Source organism: Bison bison, unplaced genomic scaffold, assembly GCF_000754665.1.
Source record: "Bison bison bison isolate TAMUID 2011002044 unplaced genomic scaffold, Bison_UMD1.0 scf7180017864298, whole genome shotgun sequence".
NCBI lineage: Eukaryota > Metazoa > Chordata > Mammalia > Artiodactyla > Bovidae > Bison > Bison bison.
This window is the reverse complement of record NW_011494870.1, coordinates 4,291,501-4,302,228: the sequence shown is the minus strand read 5'-3', so window position 1 is coordinate 4,302,228 and position 10,728 is coordinate 4,291,501. Positions and strand designations below refer to the sequence as shown.

At 43.6% G+C, this 10,728-nt stretch overlaps 1 protein-coding gene across 4 annotated transcripts in view; it reads left to right on the top strand.

Annotated features, from left to right (window-relative positions):
- TLE1 (transducin-like enhancer of split 1 (E(sp1) homolog, Drosophila)) overlaps window positions 1-10,728 on the top strand; it is a 92,411-nt gene that overhangs the window by 79,754 nt on the left and 1,929 nt on the right. For all 4 annotated transcript variants that reach the window (XM_010851151.1, XM_010851152.1, XM_010851150.1 and 1 more), the window contains exons 15-17: window positions 3,342-3,591; window positions 5,304-5,551; window positions 8,968-9,123. In XM_010851151.1, the coding sequence (XP_010849453.1) occupies window positions 3,342-3,591; window positions 5,304-5,551; window positions 8,968-9,123 (654 nt within the window). The remainder of the gene's footprint in view (window positions 1-3,341; window positions 3,592-5,303; window positions 5,552-8,967; window positions 9,124-10,728) is intronic.

The following is a 10,728-nucleotide window of genomic DNA, read 5'->3' as shown; positions in this document are numbered from 1 at the left end:
TGGGAGGGATTGGGAGCAGGAGGAGAAGGGGACGACAGAGGATGAGATGGCTGGATGGCATCACCGACTTGATAGATGTGAGTCTGAGTGAACCCCGGGAGTTGGTGATGGACAGGGAGGCCTGGTGTGCTGCAATTCATGGGGTTGCAAAGAGTTAGACACGACTGAGCAACTGAACTGAGCTGAACTGAACTGAAAAATCCAGAATTGCTAAAATGGCACCTGATAGAAACTGCCTACCTGGAAGTGCCCACCTTGATTTATGGCAAAAAGAAAAGCTAACCCTCACATCTGCCGTAACTCTTTAGAAATTACAGAAAGCTCTAAGAAGCAAGTTTTCTCCCCATGTTGACCACCGTTCATGTGTCATCTTCAGACCTAGATTGTGGTGCCTGGTATTTGGGTCACATAAGTTGGAATGTAGATAGACTTCAACCCCAGCTCTTGTGGTCTTATCTTCAAGGGCAGTAATACAATGCTTTTTGATTCCAACCCCAAATACCCTGTAATAAATGGCATGCTGCTGCTAAGTCGCTTCAGTCGTGTCCGACTCTGTGCGACACCATAGACAGCAGCCCACCAGGCTCCCCTGTTCCTGGGATTCTCCAGGTAAGAACACTGGAGTGGGTTGCCATTTCCTTCTCCAATGCATGAAAGTGAAAAGTGAAAGTGAAGTCACTCAGTCGTGTCCGACTCTTAGTGACCCCATGGACTGCAGTCTACCAGGCTCCTCCGTCCATGGGATTTTCCAGGCAAGAGTACTGGAGTGGGGTGCCATTGCCTTCTCCAGAATAAATGGCATAGGTTCAACTAATTCTAACGTGCATGTATTGAAACATCATGTGGACCTGATAAGGACTAACAACACCAAAGGATACTGTGGGCTAAAAAATAGAAGATTTAATAATAAAAAAGAAACAGACTAACTGATGTAGGAACAAACTAGTGGTTATCAGTGGGGAGAGGAAAGCGAGGAGGGACAAATGGGGTAGGGAGACACAACTATTATGTGTAAAATAAGCTACGAGGATATTTTGTACAACACAGAATATAGCCAATATTTTACAATAACTATAAATGAACTATAACCTTTAAAAGTTGTGACTCATTATGTTATATGCCTGTAACTTGCATAATGCTATATTAGATTTCAATTAAAAAATACAGATTTAGTGGTCTAGTGACATAAGTGCCTTGATCTATAATTGTTTTATTTGCATATTTATTTCCTATGACATTCTGTGCAGTTCCCATCATGTGTATTCTGTCATTCAAATTAAGGGTAATGTTAAGGATTTGGGCCAAATAGCCATTTAATATTAGTTATTGGAACCAGTTTGCCAGGAGATAACATATCTAAGATTCCTTTTGCCTTTTTGTACTCTAAGATTCTTAGAGTCTAAGGAGAAATCTTTTCATATATTTGATACTTTGTTTTTATAGAAGAAAAATAAGGACAGATATTTTATTTTCAAGCTTTCATAACTTTCAAGGAAGTTATATGGGTTTTATGTGCAAGCAGGTAGAAACCTGATATCTTGTATCAGTTTTCAGTTTTGTGCATGCTTAGTTATTTTTCAAACTTTGAGTTAGCATTGAAATGAAAATTTAAGTTCTATATTTAATACCCATGGTCTTTAGAATCTGTTAAGGGACTTCAAGGTGCCAATGATAAGTTCCAGAAGGAGCCCAGACTTACCCCAGAGCGTTATGGGAAGGAGAAAACCCTACATACTTCGTTTGTTGTTTATGTGTTCGGACTTATAGAGGTTTAATGTTGCACTTCTAGATTACCAAGTGATGCTCTGAATAAGAAGAAAGTGAAAGCGGTGGGCTTCAAAGTGCCTAGTTCAGATGTGGGTGGGAAATATTATCACTCCTATTTCTTCCATCCCCTACAGGGTCTTTACTTTGTAGAGATTTTATAGTATCTGTAATATATTAGTGCTTGGAGTTTAAGAGATTAGATTGTTAAAGAAAAAATATGCTTTAAGATTTTGGTTTAGAAACAAGTGTACATTGGGATTAGTGAAAGTGAAAGTGAAGTTGCTCGGTCGTGTCCAACCCTCAGCGACCCCACGGACTGCAGCCTTCCAGGCTCCTCTGTCCATGGGATTCTCCAGGCAAGAGTACTGGAGTGGGGTGCCAACATTGGGATTAGGTATTAACTAAATACAGGTATTTGTCTGTTTTTATCAGGGAAGAAAATAATAGCCAAAAAAACATAGAAGTTCATTTCCCTCTCCCATAAAAGATACTGGCTGTCAGCTCAGGGCAGGTGTCGCAGCCCCATAGTGTCATCAGGGTTTGTGCACCCTATCATTTTGTTTTGTGCCCCTCAGCAACTGATTTCCATCTTCAAAGTCATGTTGTGACCCAAAAAGGCTACGGAAGCTCCAGTCATCATGCTTATAGTTCAGTTAGCAGAAAAGAGGGAAAGAAGAGAGAAGGCACACTCCCTTCCCTCTTTTTAAATTCTTTTTCTTTCTTTTTTTTTTAATTAATAAACTTATTTTTTAGAGCAATTTTAGGCTAACAGCAAAATTGTATGGAAAGTACAGACAGTTTCCATATCCCCCAGATTCCCTTTCTTTTAGGTTATGAACTAAGTGCTACCCAGCAGCTTCTGCCTACATCTCATCAGACAGAACGTGGGCATACCTGGCCAGAGCAAAGCTGAGAGGAGTCATCTTTTACTGGGAGCTTTGCTACCTTTGATAAAACTGTGTTTTGTGGCCAAAGTAGACAGGGAGGTAGTTGAGGAGGAAACTTGAAGTCTTTATTTAACTTAAGACATTCTCTTTTATTATTTTATGTCAATTATGCAGAAGAGTTTTAAGTCCAAACATTAAACTGGTACATTTAGAAAGCTGTTTTTGTTTGTTGATTTTGAAATATACTGTACCATGTGTAATTATTATGAGCTCGTAAGGGCTTCATCTTAAGCATCAAAAATAATCATTTTAAATTGTACTAAGAAATCATACAATTATACTAGGTACATAGAAGGAGGAATTTTATGGTAATTTGGAAATACATTTAGTGTTCTTTTGAAGGAATTTATTTTATGAAATAAAGCACAATTTAAAAATCTTTATAAAATTTTAAAATATTATTCAATATATATATTTTTTTCAACCCTAGACTTTGGCTATTATTTATTTCATTTGTTCCATCAATAAACACTTCAACTTCTATTGCTTTCAAAAGGAAAGCAGAGCAAGAATCTTTCCTTTGTCTTTTTCATAGAAGTATACTGTGGTAATGATTAATTGCTTTATGATAAATATTTTTTCTGTCTTCTCTCATGTTCTTCTCCCTAATCATCCCATCTCCAAAAGCGCATACTCCTTCCACGTTACCGCAGATGGTCAGATGCAGCCCGTCCCCTTCCCCCCAGATGCCCTCATCGGCCCTGGCATCCCCCGACACGCTCGCCAGATCAACACCCTGAGCCATGGAGAGGTGGTGTGTGCGGTGACCATCAGCAACCCCACGCGACACGTGTACACGGGTGGGAAGGGCTGCGTCAAGGTCTGGGACATCAGCCACCCCGGCAACAAGAGCCCCGTCTCTCAGCTCGATTGTCTGGTGAGTGAGAAGGAACCGGTGCACCAGGGTAATTTCCCCCTGGAGACGCAATAAGGAAATCGCTGTCGGGGCCTGGGTTTTATTCCCATTATGAGGAAATGGAAGCCCATTCTGTTTCCTGTGTTAGCCATTTAGCTCTCCCCACCCTCTCCCCTCAGCGTGAAGGTTTCATTTGTTGCTATTTCAGTGGTTAAATCCCAGAGTTGATGGATTTCTCTTAAAAAAATATTTCAACGGTAGTTTACAGAAGCTGTTCTTGTTTGAATGTGTGTTCAGAAGGGGGTGTCCCGTTTAATGGATGGAGTGCAGCTAGGCCTGGACTCTGAGCCCTGTACTCCACTCCACTTTTAATTTCCCTGCAGCCTTTGGATAAATATTGAAGAGTAAACATTTGATAACATGACATAGAACCATTCTGAACAGGGGCTGTGTTTTCAGGGAGATCTGGCTGAGTTTTATGACCTTAACTTCAGGAAAGAGTTAATAGATCACACTGCACGAAATCAGGGCAGCCATCAGCAGAATGGGGGTGGGGGGGTGGGAGGGAGTGCTCCCTTCAAGCACCTATGCCACCTCCCCACCCCCACTCCCACAGGAAGAGAATACCATGTTGCATTTTTAGGGATCATAGAACATGTTGGGACATGTCCTTTACTGAGTACCCATGTACAGTACCCATTCACAGACCACGTACCATTGGCCTTGGGCAGACTATAGGCTACCTTGTGGTCCTTGACCCACAGCCTGCAGGGCACACAGCAAGGATTCTGGAGAGGGTGTTTCCAAAAAGAAGACAGACTATGGTTTTGAGATGAAAAGGATCTTTGGGATAGTCCTTGATTTATTTTTGTAACCAAATAACTTAAACATATATCTATTAATGAAACATGAGGAAACATACTTAAACAACTTAACATTCTGTGGTAGTAGGAGAATTCTGTAACACTCATTTTTTTGAAATCACACTGGTTACAGTTTCTCTCCTCTTTGAACAATAGGCCATGGTTAAAGCACAGTAAAGACTTTGGCTGTTTCTGTTGGGGATGCGGTTACTTCTTTGTTGGTGGTGGCAGAGGCAGGGGGGTCATTTTAGGTTTCACCTTCCTTTCTAATGTATTGGTTTTGATAGATAGATGCCTTCTTTTGTTGATTTCTTTGGCCTCTGGATTGAAAGGCTTAAATATGACAGCAGCCAGGTTACAACTGGAGAAAGCAGCTGTGTTAAATTCCCAGACAAGGATACATCTGGCTAATGAAGACACGGTACAAGCCTTAGGCAGAGAGACTTAAGAGTAATGAAAACCAAAACCCAGGCAGCAAGTCTGCATTTTGCAAATAGTAAATAACAGGGTAACGAGGTCAAAGATTTCTAAACTAGCTTTGAAAAGTGGTTTTTTTCATAGAGAAGTACATGTATACCCACCTTCCATGTACTGATGGTCTCAGTTTCGTCTCTTCAGCAGGAAACTAGGCAGCAGTGGGAGTTATATGTGAGCCTTCACATGCACTGAGCAGTCCTTTGAGGTTGTTTTGTTTACTACTCTGAAGGAGCCAGTGGCCATCAGACCCGGATCTTTACTATAGACTGCTTGCTTTGCTAGTGTCCGTGAAATACCACTTTTTAAGTCAACAACCAAGATAGCCGTTAGAGAACATAGCATTGTTACTGCTTGGTCATGCATTATAACAATTGAATTATGTTTATTTCACAGAACAGGGATAACTACATCCGTTCCTGCAAATTGCTCCCTGATGGCTGCACTCTCATAGTGGGAGGGGAAGCTAGTACCCTGTCCATCTGGGACCTGGCGGCTCCCACCCCGCGCATCAAGGCAGAGCTGACGTCCTCGGCCCCCGCCTGCTACGCCCTGGCCATCAGCCCGGACTCCAAGGTCTGCTTCTCGTGCTGCAGCGATGGCAACATTGCTGTGTGGGACCTGCACAACCAGACGCTGGTGAGGTGAGCGGGGGTGGTTTCCTAAGTTGGGGCTCCTTGGGTCAGAAAGGCCCCCTCCCCCCATTTCTCCTACTTCTCTGCCTGCCCCCAAGTTCTCAGCCCACACAGGCCAGGCTTGGAACGGGGTGTCAGGACCGTGTTGCTGCCCTCAGGGGCTTACACTCTTGCTGCCATGCTTGGGTGTCACCCAGACTTTGTATTTACCTCCCTAATGTTCCTATTCTTCATGCCAGATTTGTTTAAAAAACATCCCTGGCCTTTGCCAAGGGGCAGAATACCATGGATTAGATGGAGGTACAAAAGGTCCTCAACGCTAGATGTTTTTGGCTTTGCCTGGAACCTCATATGTGCAAACAGGAACCAACTGATACAGGATAACAGAAAATCAACAAAAGAACATTAGAAGAGATTCCACGAATTTAACCCACAAAATGGTTTTAAAGTAGCAGTGTTTCTCAATAACTAAATAAGCCCTGTCCAGGGGTCATTTCCCCCAGGAACAAGCCTAGCTACTTGGAATCTGCCACCTTTGTGTCCCTCCTCGGCTCTGGCCAGCTCCCTCCCTCTGGCCAAGTTGATGCTCATGTCAGAGATGTTAGAGAAAAGCCTTTTGAAAAGGAAGCACCGGACTTCCCTGGTGGTCCAGTGGTTAAGAATCTGACTGCCATTGCAGGGAACATGGGTTCGATCCCTGGTCTGGGAAGATCCCACACGCCATGGGGCAGCTAATAAGCCCATGCGCCACAACTACCGATCCTGTGCTCCGCAACAAGAAGTCACCACAATGAGAAGCCCATGCACCACAGTTAGGGAGTAGCCCCCAACTCACCCAAAAAATAAATGAATAAATAAATAAAGGAAGCAGTGATTAAACATCTAAAGCAGAATGGGCCTATGTTTTGCCCTTTCATGTCACAGTTCATCTTCACTTAGAAACATTGCGTGTGGTACATTTTTAGACTCATAGGTTACTTAAGCAGAACTCCCTCCATGCTTCCAGGCCACGGGCTGGAGGGAAGGAAGAGAGCATGGAACTCATTAAAGCGGCTCACTCTTCAGCCTTTTCTGTAGAAATCTACCAAGTCTTACCACACCAGGCTCTGTCCCTGCATGTGGGTGACAGTCTGCAGTTATTTTATTTTATTTTTGTCACTCTGGGCAGCTCAGAATGAGCAAAGTGAACAACTGGAGCCAGAGCCAACAGCCACTTCAAACTTCTAGCCTAGTGATTGTTAGTTATTTTTTCTTTGTTTTCTGCTTTTTTTTTTAACTTAATAAATACACTTTCAAAATATTCATTTGAAGTGCTTTTCAAGTATTCATCTGTTTAACCCCTGTCACTTGTGCACTGCTTTATCCTGATGTTATCATGGAGGCGCTGCAAAGGGGTTTGGGCACCCTGCCCTCTCGTGTGCTCTGAACTCCTGCTCTGTGCCAGCCCCTGGGGCTTAAGTACCTGTTGGATATGATGGGGTCATGCCTCACACATCTCTCTGTTTGGACTGGCCACATGCAGCTGGTGGCCACCCTGTGTGACAGGGCAGTGCAGAGTCTGTTGAATATCTGTGTATGTCTGTGACCCAGCACGTTCTGAACAGCCCTAAAAGCTGCTTTCTAGGAGCCTTAGTGCAGAGCTGAGATGGGTGGATGGAGGGATGGAGAAATGAGCACCAGCTACGTGCTTAGGTCCCCAGAGAAACAGTTGTTCTCAAGGAGTACAGGTATTTCATGAGTTCCAGAGATAAGAATTCAGAGGCTGAAATGAAAAGGAGGTCCTTGGGTTTCACAAGGTTTTTGAAGATGGAAAAGCAGCACTTTGGAAAGGTGGGGTAGGACTACAGTAGGCCTGGGGGACCTGCAGTGGGGACACCTTGGATGCAGGCTGGGACTTTGAGGGACAGAGTTGGGGTGCATGGGGGAGAAGACCATGGTGGAAGTTCTGAGTAGTTTTCAGAAGAGAGACTTTTGAAATACTGCTTTGTATCTTGTCTCAGAATTCAGGGCAGCAGTGGAGCTCACATCCTCTCCTCCATGCCCTTTACATTCCAAGCTCAGCTTTAAAGTGTGAAGCTCTGTGGGAATAATAAGGTAACAGGAAGAAGAGGCAGTGGAAACTCTGCTCTGCGTGTTGAGTTCCCAAGCAGTTCTCTCATGGATTCTGCCTGGTTTGCCATCGTGATCGAGCCTTGGAACACCTCTCACCTATTCCAGTCACTCCCCTGCCTGCTCCCTCTTGGTCTGCAAAACCAGGCCCATGACCCCCCACACCATCAGCCCTGTGGTGGGTTACATCACCCTCCCTTCAGCAAGCCCCACTTGAGGCCTGGCAGAGCGTCTGTGCTCAGCAAACCCCTGTTGGTTGGTTATTCTTGGTGGTGATTCATTGTATGTGTGTGTGTGTGTGTGTGTGTGTGTGTTTAAGTATAGTTGATTTACAATGTTGTGCTAATTTCTGCTGTACAGCAGAATGACTCAGTTAGATACATATATACATTTTTTTTAATATTCTTTTCCATTATGGTTTATCTCAGGAGATTGGATGAAGTTCCCTGTGCTGCAGAGTATGACCTTGTTGTTTATTCATTCTAAACGTAATAATTTGCATCTACTAACCCCAAACTCCCAGTCCATCCCTCTCCCTCCGCCCCATCCTATCCTTGGCAACCACAAATGTGTTCTCTGGGTCTTTGGTGGTGGTTATTGACTGAGGCATGAGATTCCCCTTCAAGAGAACAAAGGCCTTGTGCTGGAATTCCAGGCAGGACCATGCCCAGGGGTCAGTCAGCAATAGCTCTCTCTGTCCCGTGCGTTTGAGTCAGGAGGCTGGCGTGCCCATTTGTCTCTGGGAGTCCAGATTTCCTAATGCAGGGCTTTTTCTAATAGAGAACACGAGGTTGAGTCAATACATGAGCTCATGCTTTGCTGGCACGAAGGGCATCTCGGTGCTACTCACTCATGGAAATGGGTGTGCTCCTGGGCCCCGAGTCTGTGGTGTGGTGATACAGGCCTTTGCGGTTACAGGCAAGGCCTGCCTCTTGTAAGGAATACACTTGGGATTCTGTGTGTTTGTCTTTTTTTTTCCCCCTTCTTTTCACACTTAAACACTTTTCCAGACCTGGGAGGAATTTCACCTTCCAGACAGATTTGTAAAAATAGCTCTTGGAGCGTATTTAACTTCTCCTGTGTGGTGACCTAAAACAGCATTCCATTTCTTCAGCACTTGGATCATGAAAAAAGGAAAAGAAAATCTGCAGGTGCCGTTTCCTCTCCTCCTCGAGGGAAGAAGGTTGGTTTGATCTTGCACATCAGCAGACACCGAGGAGATGACACACGCCCGGCGAGTCCAAAACTAACAACACAACAGTGTTTACCTTGAGCTCTGGCAGGAAATCATTATTCAATCTGGTTTGTTTTATCAGGCAATTCCAGGGCCACACGGACGGGGCCAGCTGTATTGACATTTCTAACGATGGCACCAAGCTCTGGACGGGCGGCTTGGACAACACGGTCCGGTCCTGGGACCTGCGCGAGGGGCGGCAGCTGCAGCAGCACGACTTCACCTCCCAGGTGTGTGCTCGTCCCTCCCCGGGACCCACACGGTGCTCGGTGTGTGGCACCCTGCCCCCACCCTCACCCCCAGGAGAGTGGACGCTAGACAAACAGACCAGACTTTCATTTGAGGTACACAAACACACACACACACACACACACACACACACCCCAAATCACCCTGAAACACTTAGACTGGCTTTTAAAATGCTGTAGGTAAAGACTTGTTAGTTGTTTTGTTTATCGGTGAATTCATTGCAGGAATTTGTGCCGTGAAGAAAGTACAGGGTCTGATGTGTTGTCCATCTTCTCACCATCTGATGTAGGGGTGAGAGATGATTTGATTCTCATATAAATAGACCTTTAAAAATATGCAGGGATGTCACAAGGAGTAGAGAAAAATCACAACAGCTCTACAAGTTAATTCATTTCACTTACATCAGGGAGCTTAAAAAATACAGTGGTATCTCAGTGGATGCCTGTTTTATTAGTCATCCCTTAGAAATTGGACTCATGGCTGACTAGATTTATGGAGTTTTGAAATGATAGGAAAATGGCAACTTTGATTGTGCATTGGGAAGATTATTTAGATGTCAAGTGTCTGAATCTAGGCCTGTTTGGGGAAAGACAGTGCATGCCATGTTAACTGTTTTCTGATGGTGGAATTGTTTTATTTTGTCATGACTTATTTACTTTTTTTTTTTTTTGGTAATAAAAATAATTCGACTCAGAAAAGTAGGACAGAAATGGAAAGCAACTATACGTTCAACTAAATTTCATGTCCCTGTCAAAATTTTGTTGAGTTCCTTATAGTCTTCCCTGTTCCCTTCCAGCCCTGTTTCCGTTATGGTTAGGATTCTATTTTCCGTCTACATTTTTTTATTAAAAAAAAAAATTCTTATGAAAAATTTCAAATATATATGAGAACAGAGAATGTTCAAGCATATATGAAAGCACAGAGAATTATATGATAAACTCCATATGCCCATCATCCAACTTCAGTTCCTAACACATAACCCTTCTCATCTGTCATCCCTGCCTCCAAACACTGGATTATGTTTATTAAAGTAAATCCCAGACATTGTATCATTTCATCCATAAGTATTTCAGTTAGTATCTATAAAAGACAGGCTTTCAAGAATCCACGTGCAGTACAGGAGACATGGAGTTTGATCCCTGGGTCATTAAGATCCCCTGGAGGAGGAAATGGCAACCCACTCCAGTATTCTTCCCTGAAAAATCCCATGAATAGAGAAACCTGGAGGGCTATCGTCCATGGGGTCGCAAGAGTTGGTTATGACTTAGTGACTAAACCACCGCCACTAACTATAAAAGACAACCCTTTCAGACAACACACATGAATACCTTTATTAGTTCCTGGGAATTTACTTCTTGGTTTTATCACACATGGAGTAAGTGTTGTTTTTCTTTCTCTCAAGTTGTTCCTTCAAGGTCTTTAACACTTGACTTATCTGGGTTGGGTTGCTTGTCCTGTAGACTTGGCCACAGCCTGCACTTTACTTAATACATCCTCCTGTTCTTGCTAGTTTTCCCCTTTGTTGTCTGTTCACTTCCCAGGTCTATATGGGCAAACTACTCAGTGAGCCTCTCTGCTTCTTGTAGATATTCTC